This window comes from Lissotriton vulgaris, chromosome 10 (assembly GCF_964263255.1).
Source record: "Lissotriton vulgaris chromosome 10, aLisVul1.2, whole genome shotgun sequence".
In the NCBI taxonomy this organism is placed as follows: Eukaryota; Metazoa; Chordata; class Amphibia; order Caudata; family Salamandridae; genus Lissotriton; species Lissotriton vulgaris.
In genome coordinates this window covers 127,613,378-127,636,284 of record NC_141698.1, presented here as the reverse complement: position 1 = coordinate 127,636,284, position 22,907 = coordinate 127,613,378, and the positions used below count along the sequence as shown (strand labels likewise).

Below are 22,907 nucleotides of genomic sequence, written 5' to 3'. Positions count from 1 at the left end.
CGACATCCCAACACTTTGGCAAGAAAGAAGGTTCTGTTAAATACCAAATGAGAAATGGCTCACAGAGGAGTGGGTTACCCAGTAAAGCTAAAAATAGAACGTGTGGGCAAGAGATCTGGGTTCCTCCAGACCGACTCTACAAGTGAGTTTTTGGAGAGTTTGGGTATTTCTTGGCTAACATAGTAGAAGCTGTTGGTGATAAACGGCCTAGGATGTTCATTAGGGGGAAGGGCACATGACAGCTCTTAAGGTAAACTCCACAGGTGACTAGCAAAAGAGGCATGATACATCTGGTTCAGAAGCGTGCCGCACTGTTCTGTACTGGCTGTACTTATCTAATTGTGTAGTCCGGGAGATCACAATACAAGACGTTTGAGTAATCAAGACCGGAGTATATGACTCCATGAATAATGTGAGATTGAGCCATCTTTGGACTGAAAGCAAATGTTTTTTTTGTAGATTCAGGTGCATAAATCAGGAAGAAGTAACTTTCTCAACCTACAATGATATAGGACCATCCGCATTTCATTCTGAAATGCTGTTCATACTTCCTCGGTTCCCTGAAAAGGATGGAACCCAGTCTGGGCAGGATTAAGAAAGGAGATAGCTGTAATAAAATCCAAATGCAGCATGCTAACCACTTTATCAGTTGACTTGGCAACAAGGCAATAGAACAGCAGTTGCTAAGAGTTGCCGGATCAAGGGAATGTTTTGTTTTAAAAGCGGAACAATACATGCCTTTTTCCATTCAGAAATAGTAGTAGAGCCAGTCCTAAGACAAGACTCGACTAGCTAATACAGTGATTGACCAACAATAGGTGCACTCAGTTCGGGACGGGTTGCTGAAAAATTAAATGGTAATAAATAAACTTTAATACCATTTTATTATGCATCTCTGGAGCTTGTGGGGCGACGCTCCTCTGCTCAAATGGAGGAGCCGCCCCTGTGACTCTTCCTCGTGTTTCACGCTGAGAGCAAGTTCAACTACTGTGCACGAAGGTGCAATTTATAGGTTTCGTTTACACACTTAATTTTATGGACTTTTAGCTAGGAGTGTAACTTAAATCACCTTGTAACTTTGTAAACTCTTTTTGAGCTATCCCGTGTTTATACTCAGTATTGTGTTAACGGATCTGCATTATATCCATCTTTTTCCTACAGTTTGCAAAGTTTTTCTCTTTGGAAGGTTTAGATGTCTTAGATGTGTATACATACTGAAACCCTATCTGCACATAGGCAAATTGCAGATAGGGTATCTAGGCATGGTGAGAAAAAAAACGATGGATTTAGGCCAGATCTCTGTATTGGGGTGAATGTATGACATTGTTCTGCATTCTGTCCATCAATTGTTCTTTTTGCATAAGTAAATTCTGTTATTCACAACTTTTAGTATCCAGGATGCTACGGAATGGTATTAGCATTGCCTGCACCATTAATTGTGTCCTTATATTACCCTACTTTATCACATACTCTTCAAGACTTAAATAACCAGAACCCCGATTGATCAGTCAGTGGCTTTCGTGTCTTTCTTTGGGGATACCCCAAAGCCCGTTAACTTATAATTTGAGTAATATTGTTTTGGCACGTCTTTCCATACATTATCTGTCTTCTCTAAAAATGGTTGCCTTTGTCTTTAATAATCCCACTGTTTTCTCTGCTACTTAAACCATGGCCTTGTATCTTCATAAGAAATTAGTTGAAGTTTTAGGTTGTATGTCCTACGTGTGCTTGTCTGATTGCACGTATGGTTATAACCAGTGCCTTCAGAAAAAGATTACACCTTCACAAATGTGCTGACATACTTTGGCAGATTACTCATAGATCTAATCTTTATCAAGGGATTTTGCTTAATTGTTGCTTCTCTTGCGAGATGAGTTAAAACTCTGTGAGTTAACATTTTGATTCATAACTCGGGAAAAATATATGCTTCCATTTTTCTCCCCCCTTGTTCGTGCAATTTTCTCATTTGTTTATAGTCTGTATCTAGATTTAATTGAGTGTTGTATGAAGTTTTATTGTTTAGGGTATTTCCCCAGGGTGGTTGGAATAGTGATAAACTCTCAGTCGTTTAATGTATATCAGTAGTTCTTGCCCAAATGCATTTATTGTTTTGAGAAGAGCCCAAATATCTTAAAATCCTTTTGGAATTTTAGTGCGTACCCATTTGCACCATATTTCTTATCAGTGCTGTTTTATTTTCCAAGTCGTATAGAACTTTTTGTGTAGAAGGCATCTCTGGTTTTCTTTTAGTCATCAACATTGCATTATTGCATTCCTTTTGGTACAACACCCATCATGCTGAAAGCATGTGCTTACAGTTTCTTGTTTGCAGTTCAGAATCTTGGTGCAGTGTCCCCACAATTGCATTGACTGATTGCTGCTGTCGGATATGGCCCATCATCACTTTGCTTACTATGTTCATGTGGTGATCAGAATGGTTAAAATTATTCTTTGTTGACACTGTCGGTATAATCTTTTGAGCTTTAAAGTACTCCAATAGTACCTCTCCTAATATTCTTTCTATGTAAAGAGTTTGTATCCGGGAACATCTCATAACCTTTTTTAGCATGTCCACGAATCATGCTGGAACACCTCTTTATTGAATTTCTAAAGGATTTATCTGGGAGTTTTAGAACTTTAAAGTTGTACACTGCAAAAGAGCAAGGTGGAGCAGCAACTGTTCAATAGAGTTGAAGACTTCAGGATATCAGCATGAAGTGTATTTACTTATAAATAATGTAAATGGGATTCACATAGCCTGCAAATTTCTTAAAATGTTGTCTGTTATAGACTAGCAACCTAGTACTATGCCTACTTCTTTGGACTTTGTGAAGTCTCTGTGTTTTTTTTTGCAAAGCTTCATGAGTCAAATCATCTGCTTTATAACATCTGGAGACTAAGCGTGATACTAGTAATGTTAACAACAGTGGATAACTAGGTATCAGAGTGACAAGAAACTTCTGTGAACGAGCGGTGTATAAATAATGTTGACATAACCTAATCCTCCTCTGGTGGCTAGTGGTCGTACCATAACATCTGCATACTGTGGGGACAAGACTTTTGAAATCTCTCTACTTGCATGAGAGGTTTTAAATGAGGTAATCTGTGAGAAGGATAAGGAAACATTCCAATTGTACTGTATCTGATACCTTTTCCGGAGCAATTTTATCAACACTTCTCTTTTTCAAGGCATTGTCCATGACTGCCTAAAGGTTCAATATGATCCTCTCCTGAAGAAAGTGGAAAGAGACAGATATATTCTAAATAATTACTATTGAGTATCAAATTTACCCATGAAAGTTGTGCCAAAAGCCAACTAAAGTAGTCAGGATTCATCATCAGCTGTAGCATATAGACCACTATGCTTCAAATTTTTTATGACACACTTTATATTCTGTACAAAGGTGACCATTGCTTATCACCCTCGTCAGTCTGTCTGTGGCATTTGACACCTGACTGATTACAAGTGACTGATAAACAGTCCAAAAAACTGTAAATAAGTAGGCATAAAAAAGTATTTTAAGTTGCATGTGCCTCACAGAATAGTGTGCTACTCATCTTTTAAGCTTTCTTGATGGTCATAATGAAACATGTGTTGTTTGCCTGATGTATGTTAAAAATAAGGACAATCATGAAAAGGAAGCCAACAAGCTAAACCCATAGGATACACTTATAATGTCAGACAACCATCACTAATCTCTGTGAACCAAGTCATTCACACCAAAAGAGGACAGGCACCAAAGCCCAAAGAAATCTGACACTTAAGGCTGGCATCATGGAGGACTGTAACACACTTTTCCTTTTCCGGTTCCCCTCACATCCCTCTCCAGTCTTATAATGGACTGTCCAAAGGATTAAACGTTCTTTGACAACCAATATTAATTCAAAGAATGGACAAAATACAGACTATCCAGGTGGATCCCTATCGACCCAAAAGATCAACAGAGTGGGTCTCCTAATTGCTGCAGCAGCTCAGGAGATGGTTTGTCAGTTTATAGTAATCACCCTAAAGCCAACATAGAGTTACTTATAGCAGCCAGCTAACGTAATGAGCACAATCTGTCTCTCCTCTTCTCCACCACACTGCTAAGCACTCTGACCTAGGCAAGAAACAATAAGAGCACCACTCTGGTCACTCACACACAACACCACAATACTTCCCACAAAGGCCCACCGCCTAGAACAACACCCTTCCAAACAAGCCTCTCCTCCATAGTGCAGCAATCTGATGATGTGATTGAGCGCCCTACGATGGAGTCTACTGGTTTGTGCCCTCTCCACCCTCCGCCTCCTCTTTCATGCTTTGTCTCTCATCCTCCCCTACCTATTTCCCCTCTTTCATTCTTTGTCCACTTCACCTGCTCCTAGCCCCTCTCCCCTGAATCTCTCCCCTTACCTGCTTCACAACATGTATCTACGCCGCCTAGCCCCCTGTCCCTTGTGCCATTTGTCTAAGCACTCCTTCTCCCCTTGTTGGGGAAAGATCCAATATTCATACTCTGGAGTCTCAGTTACCCCTCTGAGAGAGTCCACAGTGTCAAGGGAGCCACTCACAGCTGAGGTTATGGTATGCCCCCCCTTGCCAAAGAACTCCCTCTCCCCTTGTTGGGGAAGGATCCAGTAGTTAGGCCTTGGAGTCTCAGTGACCCCTCAGAGAGAGTCCACTGCGTCAAGGGAGCCTCATGGGAATGATTCCACTTCCCCTGGGATGGCAGTTTACCGCACTTAGGATGCAGCTTTTACTCGTCCTCCGGTGTGTGCCCCCATCACCCTCCCCTCCTCTTTCATACTCTGTCCCTCTCCCTCCCCCACCTCTTTCCCTCCTTCATTCTTTGTCTACTTCCCCTGCTCCTACCCCCTCTCCCCTGAATCTCCCCCATGCCTGCTCTTTCCCTTATGTATATGTCCTTATTATTTTTCTCGACCTAACATGTAACTATGTAACTATGCTCTGAAACTGTGTAATCTTGTAATGATGTCACCTGCAACTATGGTCTGATACTCATGTAAAGCGCTCTGATACCTTCGGGTCTAGCCAGCGCTATATAAAACCTTTCAAATAAATATTAATCACCTGATTCTCCTGAAGATTCCAAAGAACGATGGGCTTGAAAGGAACAGATCTGAAATGGTTATTCTTATAGCTAAGCAACCGCTTAAATCCATGAAAATGCTAAATACCATACTGTTCCCCATCAGTCTTAAGCAAGGGGTCCCAAAAACATGAATCGCTTACCTAAACTCTTAAATCTGCATTTGGAGTAGCTGAGCGCCTTGCTAAAAAGTACCAATACCTTCTCACTTTTATACTGACTATAAACAGCTTTATCTAAAAAGTATAGTCTCCACGTGACATTAAATTGCTGGCTATAATCCAACAACACAAAAACAAAATCTGGTCCTGGGTGACTCATCACCTCAAATTGAACCTTTAAAAAATGAAATTCATATTGATCTCTTCATCTAACTGCTCAACGCCAATTCAATCTTGGCTAAAGACCCTTGAAGTCATTGACTGTTAACCTTCCTTCATCGACTGAGCCAAATCCATGGTATTCCTGCAAGACTAGAACCTCAACCCCCAAAGTAATAGCAAATCCATGGTAAATGAATTACTTTTACAAATCAGATGTTCCTGTTGTATTCAACAGTTTTTTCCTGCCGAAAGACTTCAAACAAGTTCTCTAATCTCTGGTGCTAGCCACACTTGATTATGGAAACCCCTTTAGCTTTGCCTTGCGCCCTTGAAAGCATCTCTCGACATATGTGCATGATTCGTGTTTGGCATCAATAATTTGAGCACACCTCATCTGTTCCTATATCCTTGAAATGGCTCCAATCGAAACCAGAAGTTCATTGAAACGTACTCGCATTAGTCACAAATTGCTATACTCCTAATCTCCAAACTCTTTCTCAAGAACATGCTGACAACCCCTTTCAGAGAGCCACTGGGAAAGCATTGTGGCCTTTCATTCCTGATGTCCCGTGATCTGACCTTTTATAGGTCCAGAGCAACTGGGACAAGTACTACCCTTTTTATTCCTTGACTCAAAGTGGCAGCGTAGTCCGAGCAGAGGAAGGCTCTTCAAGTAGGAGGTACGATCCTGGGCGATGACCCTGCCTTCACAGTGGGCCCATCCCAGTACACAGAAGTCACAAATGTTGCTTGCACATGGGTGACAGCCCTAATTTTACGGTAGTCCCCTCATGGCACACAGGAGTTGCCAACTTCTCAAGAGCTTGCAGGCAGCCTGCACTCTTGCGGCAGACACGCCCGGATTGGGCATCTCTTACACTTTACTCACTGGGATCCTCTTACCAGGATTCACATGTGGGCTTTACGCTCTCCAGGTCCTCTCCTCCTCCTCCTCCTCACAAAAGGTCCCCTGGTCTTGGCAGGCAGCCAGAAGGCTGGTTCTCCAGGCTCATGTCAATTGGGCTTGATTTTCTGGGTGAGGGCCACTTACCCAGCCTGGAGACTAGAAGACCTTGGTCCAGAAAACTGGTTCCAGTAGTTAGAACTTTCAGTGATCTTCTCTCCTGTTGAACAGTGCTGTTGTACAACTTGGACTCAATCCAAACTCAGACACTGATTTGATTTAGTGTTGGTTCTGTTGATATTCCTGTTGTGGGTGTTGACTTCTTTGAAGTGCTCTCTGCCCTGTCCTTTGTCAAAAAGGACAGTTTGCCACATCAGGACTGGCTCCAGTTTTGGTTTACCCACAACACAGGCCAATGAAGTAACTGGGACTCACGCCTGGCTGTCAGCCTCCATCAGCTCTGCATGGTCATTTATGCGAGCCTAGAAGCAAGGAGGCTAAGCCACTGCGTCACCCCACAGATGAATGATGAATTGATAAATGGTAAAAAAAATAGCAAACTATGACTGGCACAACGATCCGTGTTTTTTACATTACCCCTAGAGACAGTGTGCCGCCACACAGAAAAATGTCACATCTGATTAAAAAGTTTATGCGGACTGGTCAAAAACTGAAAAGCCATCAATAGTAATTTGTCATAAATGACTCAATACACAATATTGATATGCTAATTTTGTAGAGAAAAAGCAATATCCATAGCCTTTGCCAAAGATGCAATTGTAGGTAGTCTGCTAAAACCTCCAACGCTGTTTGTATGGAGCATGGTCTCCTTGTTAAAGAATGTGTAGCCTTTTCCTTGACACACAACCAGAAGAGGAATGACCATGACTTTGACTAGGACGTCCTGGGTATTAGAAACCACTACTAACACTTTATATGGCTTTACTCCATGGTAGGCACCATTTGCCTTTTTATGGATTTTACCTGAATTCCTGTCACCCAGTCTTTCTGGACAAAGACTTAGCAATCCCTTAATATTTATAAGACCATGTTCTATGTAAATAAGAATCTTGTAATCTATTGCGATTCATTTTGCGAAGCCGAAAACCCCATCCTATTCCATAAAGGAGTTGAAGACTAGCTAAAGCTATATAATTGTACCACCCCCTTCACACTTCATTGTGATTCCTTTTTTTTTACATTCAATATTTTGTATTTAGCTATCCTGACTCCTATCAAGTACATAGACAGCCCTTTTGGTTCAAGCTAGACAAAATCTCAACTAAATAGGAGAATTAAATAAATTAAGGTACATTATGCTTCCTGCTTTTGATAGATAGAATAAGACCCTGTTTAGGAATGTTGATTTGATAAGAGTTCAAAATAAGAATTGTAATTAATCTCCTGTTCCGACAGATTACTTCTGTTCTCACTTTCAACGTGCTACATGTCCATTATTTTCCAATCAAAATCCTGAGTTGGTTGGGCAGCTATGTCCTTGACTTGATATACTTTTATCAAAAACTTTTGATCTACAGTTATGAAAGGCTCTCTTGTGAGACTGTGGGTGTTTTTATAAATAGAGGATTTTTTTTAGTGTACATGTATGTTTCTAGATGTTTTAGTCAGATGTCAATTTTCTGCTGGTTGTTCAAAGCATGCAGCAACCTTATGAGGTGGATTCAGGCAACATTGCATTCCATCATTTTTTGCCCATTCTGCATTTTTAGAGCGGAATCCACCATCTAGAAAAATACATTTCCCTTGCTCCAAAAGGACAGAATAAACTGGAGGTCATAGCACCTGTATACTAGTACACAATGAATGTCAGACATGTTTCAGCCTTTGCTGATGGAATAGGTTGGACCCACAATCTTGGAATGGTATTTCTACTTTGGGTCAATATCCATTTTACAATGGTACACTGAATATATATGCTGTGTTTCCTGGGAAAAGACTGACATGGAATACAGCTGTGCCATGAAGTACTATTATGTTCTTTTTTGGGATCCTACTTCTGGACTGTTCTTGCACCAATGGTCCTACTCTGCTCTCTAGGTATTCACGCCTGACTCTGTGGGGGTGCTTGTTGATATTGTCTGGTTTGTGGTAATCTCCTTGGGAAATCGGTTTCATGTGCAGAATGGTAGGGCTGTGGAAGGGATAATGTAAAAATTGTCACAGGTTGCGTGCTGCTTTGGCCTCATCAACTTGCTTACTGGCTTTGTCTTATGTTGTCACCTCGGCTCCAGCGGCCACCACTATTTTTCTAGGCTGCGGTACAACGAGTCATGCACCAATGTCTTCTGCTCTGCACTGTTGCCAGGGAGCCTTTTTGATGGGTTATAGCTCCATGTTGTTTCTCAGTTTTCTTGATCAGAACCCTATGACCTATGTATGCTTCTGTCAAAATGGGAAGAATTTGGACTTCACTATGAATGTGTACCTGGACCTTAATGGTCAGATAAAAAGAGTGCTGTCTCTGAATATCCTCCAAGTGTTGTTTTGCAAACATATTCATATTTGATCCCCCTCACACTCCGATGCCATCGTTGTGGCCTCCATGTTTTGTGACACCTTGATTTTAATTTTCAAAAACTTTATTGGATTTCTCTTCAATTTACAACCAGTTGACAGGATTCACAGTGTAATAAATTTAACACATGTTAACATTGCTTGCTATAGCACATCATATTGACAATAAAAAATAGCCAGATCAGGAAAGAAAACTTTAATCTTGCTGTTGTATGAAACAGGGGGATTTAACTATAAGAGGATCGGGGTTTAGGACCTGGTTCATTTTGGACTATGTGGGATATATGGATTGGATATTCAGAACCTAGTAGTACTTACAAAATGCAGCTTACTCTGTAGCAATGGTCATAGAGAGCGGAGGACGTCTCTTGTCGTGAGACCCATAATGGTGTAGGGGCGCTGCCGTTTAGAAAAATCCAGAGAGTGTAAAGGGGGATCGTCATGCCGGCGTGCCAGCATGTAATGATGCCTTCATGTCCTGCAGAATGACATCCCTGTCTTTGTCTACGGGGTGTTTGCGGAGACCTCTTGCTTCCTCTATGTGCTGTTTTGTGACTCATTGTTATGGCATTTTCCTTTATCAAGGATTGATTCATGATGCTGAGAATGCAGTACCACAGAGGATCTATCCATTAAATTGGTGTGCAAAATATAAAAAATGTACAGCAACTCTTGTGTCATTGCACTGGTTGCTAATGAAACAATTCACCTATTTCAAAATCCTGTGGATCGTGTTCTGTCCTTACTACATGACAGAACGCACCTTTCTAAAGAATGTATCATGGTCCCATGCCAATGAAGCCACTGCAATCAGGGACTGTGCCTCCTCAAGATCCCTTGGATTAGAAATGGTTGATGTGAGGAGGGACATTCCATGTTCTTGGGTTCAAACTTAGTAATACCCTGACTCATAGGCTGTGTCGTGTTGAAAATGATTTAAGGTTCTGTAGAGCCTTGAACACCCTTCTTTTCTGCAACACTATTCACGCTTCACCTTCTGGTACTTTTTGTTCTGTGATCTTTTTACAGTATCCTAGCAAAATGATGCTTGATGGTGAAAGTATGCTTCATAAATCCATACAATAAAATAGATGATTAAATAGAAATGCATTGACCAGTGTTGGTATATGGTGAGCGGTCCCTCCAGCTAAGAGATACATGGGAACCAGCATGGACAACAGAGACAAACGAGGCCAATGCACCCTCTAATTGTCCACTCCTCATCTGACCTGATTGTTTCTTCCCAACTTATCCTCAAGATGTCAGATCTCCAAAGCCAGGTGTTTTAAACACAGCATCCTCCATCGATCTGTGATGAGCAAATGGTGTTTCAAGTGGATTGTTCACTGTACTGTTTTCTGTAGTGATATTGTCAAGAAATCAATGCAAATTTACTGTAGAGAAAAAGCAATATCCATAGCCTTTGACAAAGATGCAATTGTAGGTAGTCTGCTAAAACCTCCAACGCTGTTTGTTTGGAGCATGTTCCCCTTGGTGAAGAAAGTGTAGCCTTTCTATTGACACCCAACCAGAAGAGGAATGGCCATGACTTTGACTAGGATGTCCTGGGTATTAGAAATCACTACTGCCATCCCCCAACTGGTTGGCATGGAAAAAACAAAATAAGGCCCTTACTTCCTTAAGTAAGGTAGATCTTTCACGCTGATGTGTTTGTTCTGTCTGTTTTCAATGAGGCAGTATGTAACCAAGAATTACAAATTTCCTAGCTATTGTAACAAAAAGTTTAAATTCTATTAAGGACAAGGTAGTGAGGATTGTTCTGTTCTCTCTTCACTTTATTGACAGCAGCCATTAAAAGAAAGAAAAAAAGACTGCATTTACCATAACCCTAATGGGAAAAAAATGAAAATGTCAGCAACATTCAATGTCCAAACAAATGAGACCAGTCCCCCCTGATAGACCTTTGGTGCTGTCGCTGCCTCGTCTCTTTTCCTGCGACTTCAGACTGATAGTGCCATCCTTACTCGTGTTTCGACTCTTCCTATCCCGGAGGAAATATGAATGGAGATATTCGAATCCGAAAATAAAACTCAATATGATGATGCAACAAATCCGGCAGAAATTCACCTGATCCAATTCATCAGAAATAATGCATTAACAAAATGTCCTTGAAGATCAGGAATACCCACCTTAACATGAACCCTTTTTACTGTAGGGAGGGAGAGTACGATGACGGGTGGGTTAATACTCGCCTTTGTGTCATTAATAGAATTTAAACTTTCTGTTATGATAGCTAGGACATTTTTTAAATTCTATGTCAGGACCAGAGGCAAGGGTTACGCTGGTTCAAAGCCTTTCACAACCAGAAAAGACTGGTTTGAAATAGAACCTCTTAAATGTTGAGTCCGAAGACCATTCCATTGCATTGAGGATATCTTCCAGGCAGGCCCCAAGGGCGAATGCCTACAATGCAATAGCTCCTCTGGCTGAGTCAGTCCCAAACACCTTGGTGTCAATGCCAGATTCTTGCATGGCCCACCAAACTTATTTGGCAATGGTAGGAGAATAGAATGCCTTGAATGGTTTCCTTAGGGCTATTAATAATTGCTGTTTGACGTGGGGGCGGAGGTCCGCCTTCATAATTCTTTATACACCTCATCATACACACCGTTGGTGAATCTGGAGAGGAAGGATAATTAACCATTCAAGAATAGCATCTTTTACATCTTGAAATATGCAAAATAACCCCTTCTAGGGTGAATACTCTACCCATTATGTCCAGAGCCCTGACATCAGAGACACGCTTGCAGGAAATCAGGCAAAGAGTAGCTAGCTTGGCGGACAACTCCTTTCGGGAGAGGTATTTACTGGATTGCCAAGACAAAAACAGGTGGAGGACCTTGTTGACATCCAATAAAATAGAGTATTGGGGTTCTGGCGGGAGAGAGGGACAAATACCTTCCAAAACCTTGCACACCAAAGGGTGTTCTCCTGCTGGATGACCCCCGACCGATGAGTAACCAGCTGACATTGCTGACCTGAAGGTATTGATGGATCTATATGCAAGCCATTCTGAAGCCAAAGAAGCAAGGAACAATGTCTGTCCCCACGGGAACCAGATGTCTTTGAAGACACCAGCCCAGCCATCGAGTCTACGCCGATCTATACAGATTGACTGTGCTATCTGCCCATGCCTTAGGAAGGAGCGGCGCAGCCTGTCGCAAAAGGTTGGGACTTTCCACTGTTCCCTGTAATCCTCCAAGCCTTAACAGACAGAGACCCCTCCAGCGCTAGATGATGCGGATTCTCCTCCGAGTCTTTGAGGAGATCCAGAAACAGGGCTAGAGGGATTGGAAAATCCCAAGAAAGTTCCAGAAGATCCGGATACCAAACTTGCGATTTCCAGGTCAGGGTCATTAGGTCTATGTCCAGCCCTGTCAACGAACTTGGGCAGAGAGGAGCATGATCATTACGAATGGAGGGAAGGCATATCCCCGTTCTCGTTGCCAATTTTGGTGAAAGGTGTCCATGGCTGCCGCCCCTGGGTCTGGACTCCAGCAGACGTGCTTTGTGAGCTCGTGATCCAGACGGGATGCAAGAGGTCCAACGAGAATGGGCCCCATCTGTTGCAGAGGGCTTGGAACAACTATGGATGTAAGCACCAGAGGCTCATATCCTGAAGGTGTCAAGAGTGTCAATCAGCTACCTGATTCACTACCCCTGGGAGATGCTCTGCCAACAATGAAATCTGGTTCTCCGGGCAGCAATCCCAGAATCACAGGGCCAGATCTGATAAGTTCTTGGATCGGGTACCCATGAGGTGGTTTATGTAGCGGACAGCTGCTATGTTGTCCACCTTGAGCAAAATCGTGCTTGATCTTTGGTCCAGCATTAGACCACGAACAAACCTGCCAGGAGATTGAGACAATCGATGTGCATGAACCGTTCTTGAGAAGACCACTGTCCTCCGGTGGAGAAGTCTTCACATCTGGCCAGCCAACTAGTGCCACTGGCATCGGGCTCTATGATCAGATCCGGAAGGGAACAAAAAATAGCCTGCCATTCCATGCTTCGATATGAGGCAGCCACCATTGAACCTCTTCTCGAGCTTCCTCTGACAGGGAAACTATCTGGGGGTATGTGAGACCCCGCCTGAGATGAAAAGCTTTCAACCACTGAAGGGCCCGATAATGTAGTGGCCCCTGGATAATGACCTGGATTGAGGATGACAGAAGCCCCACTACCCTTGCTATCTGGCGAAGGGAGGTGAAAAGTATGGCCGCCAGACAGCGCAGTTCGGGTTTGATTTTGGTCATCTTCTTGGAGGGAAGGCTGAGGGTGGCTCGGACTGAGTCCACCACAAAACCCAGGCACACTAGCGACCGAGAGGGGATAAGAGGAGATTTCTGTTGATTTTTATGATGAAACTGAGAGATTCTAGGAGAGAGACTGCCATTTGTAAATGCAGCAAGAGGGTCCAAGGGCATTGACCTATAAGTAGGATGTTGCCTAAATAGATGAAGAGACGATTGCCCCGGGTCCTGAGAAACTCTACCATTTGGCGCATCACCTTGGTGAAGCACCACGAGGTGGACAAGAAATCAAAGGGGAGAGTGGTGAATTCGAATGAATCTCCCGGCCACTGAATCCGGAGAAAGCGGCTGTGAGGAGGGATGATCAGGATGGTTAAATAGGTGTCAATGAGATCTAGATACACCACCCAATGGGAGGAAGGAGGAGGTCCTGTAATAGGTGGTTACCTTCCACCGTGAAGTGGCAGAAAACCAACCACTTGTTGAATTCCTTCAAATTGATCACTGGCCGTTGATCACCATCCCGTTTGTCCTCTGCAAAGAGATGGATTAAAAAGCCCCTTGGATGAGGGGAGGTTCACACTACTGCCCCTTTGCGGAGTAGCTCCTATACTTCCAAATCCACCTACTTGTCCTGAGCGGGAGAGAAAACCAAAGGAATAGGGGACCTTCCCTGGACGGGAGAGTCGTAAAACTCTATGTGGAATCCCTGTACTGTCAGGAGGACCCATGGATCAGAGGTAAGGGCCTCCCAGTTGGGAACGAAGTCCTGAAGTCTGCCTCCCAGACATTGATGAGGAAAAAGCTGTACACTCACCTTGATTGGCTTCAGTGTCTTCTTTTCGCACCCCGGTGACGAGCATAACCTCTGGGGGGGTAGAAGTTGCCAAATTTAGAGGCATCTTGATATTGTCTCCTCTTGGCGCTGTATCCTTTGCTGGAGGCTGGATGCTGTGCATTGCCGGCCGAACGCCCCCTGCTTCGACCAGCCCTGGTGAATACCCGGGGCATAAAGATGCACTTTATAAATGCCCGGGCTTTGTCAAGCAAATTTAAAGTGTGCCCAAACTTCCCTAGCTCCCGGATAAAATGGTCGCTGAACAACCCCCCTTGGGCAATGGGGCCCACCTCAGATGTAGCAAGGTCCCCCCGTTTTAAATCAATTTAGATGAGGAGCAAACAGTGCCGATCGGTGGAGATGGGCAGTTCACGTTCACCAGGAAGATAATGGCCTATTGGGCCAAACCTGACAGGACCTCAGGTCAAATTAGTGTCTCCGATGCCTTAGCATCCTCTGCCATGACTAGTATATGGGTCAAGTAGCCTGAACTATCCAAGAGTTTGTCCCGCCAGGACCGATCAATCCCCTCTTTGAATCATTAATGTACTTGGCCAGGAAGTTAGCCATGGGCTCATCAATGTCAGGTGTGATCGCTACTTGATCCCTTAGAGATGGACGTGCATTCCGCTCATTGTCAGTTCCAAATTTCCATATCTAACAGCTTATGAAGCTGTCCAGCGACAAAGGCTGTGACCTAACCCTCAGGGGCCCTATTCTGAGGAGCGGGCTGCACCATACTCTTGGTGAGGGGTGCCATGTGCGGGACCCCGGCTCAAGCTCTGCATCGGAACCAGGCTCGGAGTCTGACTCTTGTGGGGGCGGGCAGGAGGGGAAAGAAGTCCGCAGTGGTTGCAACCCCAAGGGCTCGGCTTACGGGGAATCTAGGGGTAGCGGCGGAGAGTGGTCCATGAAGGTCTTTTTTATTTTGTCAAACGCGTCCATATTGACGCCTGTCATGGGGTCCTTCTTGCGTTTATGGAACGGTGAGGGTGTAGTGGGCTCTCTCTGAGGTAAACAGTCATAAGCCCTAAGCGGGTCTTCCCTCCCAGGGACGGGTTTAAAACAACATTCTGCGTATTGCAACAAGTTCCTTTCTATGGGGGCTACTGCCTTCAATACCGCTTTAGAAATATAGGTGACCATGACCTCACAAAAACGAACAATGGAGTTAGGTTACACTGTCATCCTCCTTATAAGTCTTACTCTTTCTGGAGTAGCTAGTGTCCTAAAATAGGGTATAATAATAAGGGAGGCTATAATACTAGCGCTGGGATTTCCAGACAGTCAATGAGGAGTTCAGCAAGGTGGGGGTCTCACCAGCCCAATATTGCTGCCCAGGGAGCCAATAACAGGTGTTATGTCCTGCAGGACACCACACACCCACAACCTCACTGGATAACCGGACGTGCCTGGGACTGTGTCCAAGAGCTCACAGACACATGCTAAGTGCTTCAAGTACAGACCCTCCGTAAGGGAGTAACCGCTATGGGGATATGGGGCACTAGGAAGCCACATAAGCTGATCACCTGTCCTGCCGTGCTGTTCGCTTTAAGCTGCGCGCTGGTGTGGGGCAGCGAGACGCGTGAGCGTGGAATTGAAAATGAAGGTCCCTCTAGTGGCCGGAGGGCCACACCAAAATGGCTTCATTCGCCACAGTGCACATAAGGTAATTAATTACAGCTGCCGCCTAGGAGCAACTAGCATTCCCGCGGCTGAGCAGCAGTAACAAACGTATAAACAATTCAAATTAGGAAAATTAGCAGAAATAGCAGCGTTAAACAGGCAACAAAGAAGAAATAGGCCATAGGTACTTAATCCGGCTGCTGGAACAACGAAGAAAGAGCAACAAGGGGTCCTGGCCTCATTTGACTCGACATTGAATGTTGTTGAAAGGTTTACTTTTTTCCCTAAGGTTTATGGGAAATGCAGTCTTTAGTTTTTTCTTGTAATAGCTACTGTCAATAAAGTGAAGAAAGAACAGCGTAATCCTCGCCTCAAGTCCTGACATAGAATTATATCAGTACCTGGCTGGACAAAAAAAAATATCTGGTTTAATGTGCATATTAGGATCAAGCCCAAAAAGGAAATAATGAGGAAGGATTACTACTTGGATTGAGGCTGTTGAGTAGTGTTTGTTTCTATATATTTATCACTTGTTCAAAGTAGGTGTCTTAGTGCTGGTGGCAACAGAAGGGAACAAATAGGTGTAATGTATTACTTGGTCTTCAATAGTTTATGGAGTTTTAGGTGGCTGCCTAATTTTATTGAAGTTTCAAGATGGCTTCCATTTGTATCGAGTGCAAAATTATGGTATATAAAAACTATATAGAAAAGTAATTGAGGTGGAAGTTCGTAAGGCAACATGCTTGGCGTTTGACTGCACACCCTGGCATCGGGTGTGTTAGAACAATTCCTCAAACTTGTATCATCCAGGCAGATAAAGCCACTCAAGCCACAACTGGTATTGTATTGAATTGCTGTTTAGTTCTTGTTAAACACATCTGCTACATGAGTTCTGTGTATTGGTCTCTGCTATTGTCTTTTACGTTTTTTATCCTTGCCATGGGACCCTTAAGCCACCAGGAATAGGCTTAGTGCATAAATCGATATGTTTAGCTACCTTGAAACGTCCCTCATTATCATTGTATGGGGGAGCGTAATTCCTTACTCCATTAGTAAGATGTTTTGGCTCAGAGTCGGTGTACCCATGCAATGCTTGACCCTACCAGGGAAATGGAGATCAAGAAACTGAAGGAAGTGGATTAGCAATGTCTGGCTTTGAACAGTGGGATAAGGTCATTTAAATTCCAAACCTAACCCACTGTGATGTCTTCTTTTTTCACAGGTATATAATTCCATCCCTGCAGAGAACTGATGCTGGATTTTATCAGTGTGTGGTGCGGAACCGAATGGGAGCTCTGATGCAGAGGAAAACAGAGGTCCAAGTTGCATGTAAGTGGGAACCAAAGAACGTCTTGAATTTCTTGTCAACACTAATTAAAGTTACCTTGTGCTTCAAAGAACAACTGCAGACATGAACAATCATAACAAAAAGGAATTCTTAAGTAAATTGTTAGACAAAAATGTTACAGTGCAGGCATGTACAGTTTCGGATTGTCAGTGGTTATTTATTGCTCAAATGATGCTATTGATGCAAAGTAGACATTATATTTAATATTTTACATATCTGAAATAATGTATAAAGGTTATCTCTCACTGTGTTTCACGTCGGTCATCTGTTTATGTAACCATAATAGCCAGCATATCATGATTACTGCATATATGACACATAACCTCAAAAGGTTCAGTTGAATGAACATTAGGATTAGGAATTAAAACATAAGAAACACTGAAATTCCCCTGTATGTGGCAAAATGGCGGCAGAGTAAGAGGCCGATATCAGCAGTGAGCTACGGGCTGGTAACTAAAAGAATGCCACTGAATTGATGCACACAAATCTTCCGTGAGCTTTGGACAGAATCCCCCCCCCCCCTCTTATGTCGGCTCTGCGAAACCCCCACAACATTTTCTGGCGGTCTCGGTGGAGTCGCTGGTCCCGGCTGATTGAGAGTGTTGCATTAAGGTTCTTGAAGTACTTGACTCACCTGATCATCGGGGGTGCCTGACACGAAGGAAGAATGACTCCAAAGAACGCCGCAAACTCCGCCGGCGCCAAGGGTGCTATCTCGGCTTGTAAGCTCCGGGGGGAGGCGCAGGCAGCCTCTGGATTGGAGATGCCGGATCAAACGGCGGTTGCTCCGGGGCAGTCTCCCTCGCCTGGTCCGCTGAGACTTGCAAAGGGCGGGACCTCATTGAAGAGTCGACTGCCAACGTCTGTAGCGGAGATGTTAGTCGGTGGAAAAGACCCGCGGCTGCAGACCCAGACGGGAGTGTCCCTTCAGATAGAGAAAGGAGCCGCGGGTGGAAAGGACGATCAGGTGAGCTTGAATGTACCTGAATCCCCGGGGTCTATGGCTCTAAAAGCTCCAGTAGTTCCAACAGCTCCGGACACAGGGATACAACTATAGAGGGGGGCCCGGGCTGGTCTTAGAAATTGACAACAGAAATAATGTGATATTAAAGGGAAAAGCTGATCCCCTACTGGTGGCCCAACCCGCTGCCGGGACTGCTGGGTTTATAGATAAAGACTGCACTGGAGATAAAGATCAAGATGTACCGGGTGAGTCCCGGGAACCTAATCGACCAATAAATACTATGGGGGTGCAGCAATCCACTATCGAAAATGAGACAGGAGCTACGACTTTGGGCATAGAGCTAACTTATACGGATAAAGTCATGCCTGAGGGGGATAAAGACCCCAGTGACTGTTTCTTTTCAGTTTTAGATGGCGGAGTATGGTCAGATCAGAGCACTTCACCTGCCACTAGTAACCTAGACTCTGACTCTGAAGAGGAGATTGAACTGGACCCTCCCATAACGGCTAAAAAATATAATTCAACAACAGGCAAGAATTGAGGGAAGAGAGATCTCAAGTGGGATTATTCCTCTACTACTCCATTGTCTGCCCAAGGAATGGATGTTCCCCAATCACAAACCAGTGCCACTCCATTGACCTTGAAGTGATACATCAGGCTATCCTCTCTCATCGGGAGGAAACGCGCCAGGATAGCCGTAAAACACAAGCGGCAATGAGGAAGATGCAAGGGACGGTCAGGAAACTCCCCAAGTTATGCTTAAATATAGGGGAAAGAGTGACAAATCTCGAGGAAAGAATAGTGATAACGGAGACAGAAGCCTCCAGCGCCACAGCCCAGGCCGAGATGCATACTTCACAAATCAGGGACATCCAATGGAAGTTAGAGGAGTCTGAAAACAGACAGAGGAGGAACAACCTCAGAGTGTTGGATGTCCCTGAAGGAGTTGAAGGGCAGGACGCAAGAGCATTTATAATTACTCTGTTCAGATCTGCCTTCCCCGAACTGAGTGAATGGAACTGGGCGAGTGAGGGTCAAAGGGCTCATCGCATCCCGTTTAAACCTCGAGTGCAAGCAAAAGAGGGAGATAAACCCCGGGCAATTTTAATATTTCTAGGCAACTTCCTCTTAAGACAGGCCATATCAGAGAAAGCTAGGCCAGAAGCAAAGAGGTCAAGTAAGGGAGTCTCGTTATTTGTCCGCCGTGATTTCTGCCACTCAACAGTGGAGAGACGTTGGAGATTGAGGCAACTAATTAAACCGTTTTATGACAAGAACATTCAAGTCTTCCTCATCAATCCGGCACAACTTAAAGGAGTTCACGAGGGACGCTATTTCTCTTCTGAGATTAAAGCTAAAGAGTATTTGGACACTATTGGTAAATAAGAAAGTTTATTGGGACATTTGATCTTTTTGATGTAGTTAAAAAAAAAATGTGTTGGGGGGGTTCTGGGAATAAGGGTTTCATGGGTTTTTTCTTTTGCCATAGGGATCTCGATGAGTTAGCAGGGGTAAGGGGTTAATAGGAGGATATGGCAGTTGGACTATTCGTTATTATGCATTAATATACGTAATTTTATCCTGGGGGGGTTCAGAATCAAAAAGTGGGAATTTGTTTTTGTTGGCCCCAGCTCGCTGCTGCTGTATACATCATATGCCCAGACCAAGGTCTGAGTGCCTCATTAGAGTAAGGGTTGTAGGGGGTGTAAGAGGGGGGAATGTAGTGGGGGGAGGAGGGGAGGTGGTGGAATTGAAGGAGTGGGGAGGGAAGAAAAAACAAAAATGAAAAGAAAAATTCCTAGTACGATTATGTTTATGTTTTCCATGTGGAGATGCTTTCGTTTGTGTTCCGTGTATTGATCTAACTCAGGAATGGTTTGGTGAATCAGAAGGTAAAGGAATAGAAGTTGAGGATGCTTAAAATGTGTACAATGAATATAGGGGGTCTGAATGACTGGAGAAAGAGGCAAAGGCTGGGGTATTTTGTTAGGTCAAATCGGATGGATATGATCTGTCTACAGGAGGCTCATCTCCCTTGGTCAAAAAAACATCCATTTGGCCTAAGAGGCTATGACCTTTTGGCTTTCTCCTCGCAGACATCCACAATCAGAGGGGTAGTAATATTGGCTAAATCTACCGGGGGAAAAGCTAAGCGCCAGATGACGGATCCTCTGGGGAGATGGGCACTGGTTGAACTTGATATGTTCAATTTGCACAGTCTATGGTTCTAACCAAGATGATCCGGAGATCTTTAATTTTCTGGAAACAGAATGAACGAACTTGCCAAGTCCAATTATCCTATGCGGAGATCTTAATATCTCCGCTGATTTGAACTAATAACAAGGTCTGTGTGGGCCGCAAAACCAGGGTTTTTTGGGCTCTGAGTTTGTTAATGGATTCACATGGGTTAGTGGATTTCTGGGGGAACAAGGATCCGAATAGTGATGGCTTCACTTATTTTTCATGCCCCTATAAAAGATGTACTAAACTGGATTACTTCCTTATATCCTCTTTGGAATTGAATAGGGTTGGGATTAAAAAGTTACCTAAACTCATCTCTGATCACAACCCGCTAATTTTGCAGTATGATATAGACATCTCCCAAAGGATTCCCTCACGAAGGACGTTTGAGAAGAAATTATTAGCTAATCTGTTATTTGTAGAACACTTAAGGAAATGGACAATAGAATATTTTGACATGAATCGATACAGTGCCAATAGAAGTAGTGTTTGGGACTCATTTAAAGCTGCCCTTAGAGGAAAAACTATAAGCTTCTCCGCTAGACCTAGAAAAAAAGAGCGGGAAGATAACGAGAAATTAATTGCCCAACTTGTAGTGGCGGAAGAACATCATGTACAGGCTATTGTTGTGGGCAACAATGCTACTAAGACTCAGCAGAAGATCCTGGTCATAAAAGCAGTATCGTGCAAAGTGATAGCCCAGAAAGCGGCAGATGAATATCAGACTCATAAGAGTAGGCTCTACGAGACAGGGAAACAGGCAGGGAAACTTTTAGCTTTAAGAATTAGACAGGAATCCAGCAGGAATGTAATAACTGAGATAGAAGAGGGCACTTATACAGAGCCAGAAGACATCGTAAAGGTGTTTAAAAATATAAATATCTATCAGAAATTATACACGGAAGAGTCACAGGTCGCCTGCCCAAATACCGATTTTAGGGACGAGGGGCCCAAGTTGGATGCGGCGGCTAGATCAAGGCTCGATAAGGACATGGCCATAAAAGAGGTCCTGGAAGCTCTGAAGGAGCTAGCATCAGGGAAGGCCTCAGGGCCAGATAGCATCCTCCTCGAGGTATATAAAAGTATACAGAATGAGATTGTTCCCATACTGTTGGATCTATTTAATGGCATTATTTATTCCGGCGAGGTACCACATTCTTGGAAGGAAACAAACAAACATCGTCGTATTTCATAAAAAGGGCAAACCTAGGGAGAAACATGGCTCCTATCGTCTAATATCCCTCATCAACACGGAAACAAAGATCTATGCAAAGGTCCTTGCCAGGAGGCTGGGGGGGTAATTGGCCAGGACCTGGGGGGGTAATTGGTAGTCTGGTTTCTCCGTAGCAGCATGGGTTTATCCCAGGCCGTGGGACTACGGGTCACATCAGACGTGCCATTTCGCTACTCGATGTCCAGGCTGCCACGGGGGGCCGGATGGCCATGATCTTCCTGGATGCCGAAAAAGGCCTTCGATTGTGTCGCATGGGAATATCTGTGGGGGATATTGGACCGAAGGGGCTTTGGCCTAAAATTATGGGAGCAATTAAGGTGATGTATTCCAAACCAAAGGCCAGGATCCAATTGATGGGGGGCTTCTCTGAGCCATTCTGTATTTCTAGGGGGACACGTCAGGGGTGTCCCTGTTCCCCTATCCTCTTTGCTATGTATATAGACCCGCTGGTACGCTATTTATTAGAATCCATAGAAATCTAAATAGTGGTCTGCAATGGCTTTGAAACAAAGCTGTTAGCTTATGCAGACGATCTGGCTATAATTACTCCATAACCAGATAAGGCCATGGTAGCGTTTGCGGATATAGCCAAGGAGTTCGGCGGAACTCAGCATACCTCTTAAATGAGAGCAAAACACAGATCATATGCACAAATAATATTTTAAGGGTGGATTAGAGGTATCAAGATTTTGCGATATATCTGGGAGTCAAGATATGCTCCGTCATAAGTGAAATTGTAAAGGATCATTTTAATCCGTTGATAAAATCAATTGATGCAGACCTTAAGAGAATAGATGTACTTCATCCCTCCATAATAGGAAGAGTAAATGTACTCAAAATGACCATGCTCCTTAAGGTACTGTAACTTTTCCACTGAATTCCTTATCTGATTGACGAAGTAATGTTAAAATCAATCGAGTCAGTCTTTATGAATTTTATCTGGCAATACGGCAAAATCAGGCGATCGATGAAATATTTGTCACTCCCACAACAAAGGGGAGGATTGGCAATGCCTAACATTAGATTTTATCAATTGGCCTGTCTCCTGAGTCAGATGGCTATATTATTTGAGCCTGTGACGAAAATACCTGATACCGGATATGGCAATCAACAAATCCCGTCTATATATTTGAGCTGTTGCTGGGCAGAGAGGCCCTTGGACTCCTGTTACGCAAAAATAGTAGACGATATTATAAGAAGATGCGTTTTAAGGTCTCCGAAACTCTTTGGGAAATCTGGAAACGAGTTCGAAAGGTGCTAGCAATTCCTAAGATTAATTATTATACACCTCTTTGGAATTCTTGTATCTTTCCGCAACTCAGCGACGATAGGCTGGGGACATTATGGGAGCAACAAGGAGTTAGAAGAATAGGTGATATCTGAGAAGGTTACAATCTTCTGGGCTTTAAAGAGATGCAGCAGAAATTGTGAATCCCTCTGAGTCAGAGTTTCAAGTTCTTGCAAATCTCGGGTCTGCTAAGGGGCATTAGGCCCGGGTTATTCCAGGAGGCCAGATTAATTTGATGG

At 43.7% G+C, this 22,907-nt stretch overlaps 1 protein-coding gene across 1 annotated transcript in view; it reads left to right on the top strand.

Moving 5' to 3' along the window:
- Positions 1-22,907, top strand: part of SDK1 (sidekick cell adhesion molecule 1) — a 1,937,536-nt gene that overhangs the window by 484,571 nt on the left and 1,430,058 nt on the right. Inside the window, exon 3 of the mRNA XM_086940699.1 lies at positions 16,816-16,922. Within this exon, the coding sequence (XP_086796825.1) occupies positions 16,816-16,922 (107 nt within the window). The remainder of the gene's footprint in view (positions 1-16,815; positions 16,923-22,907) is intronic.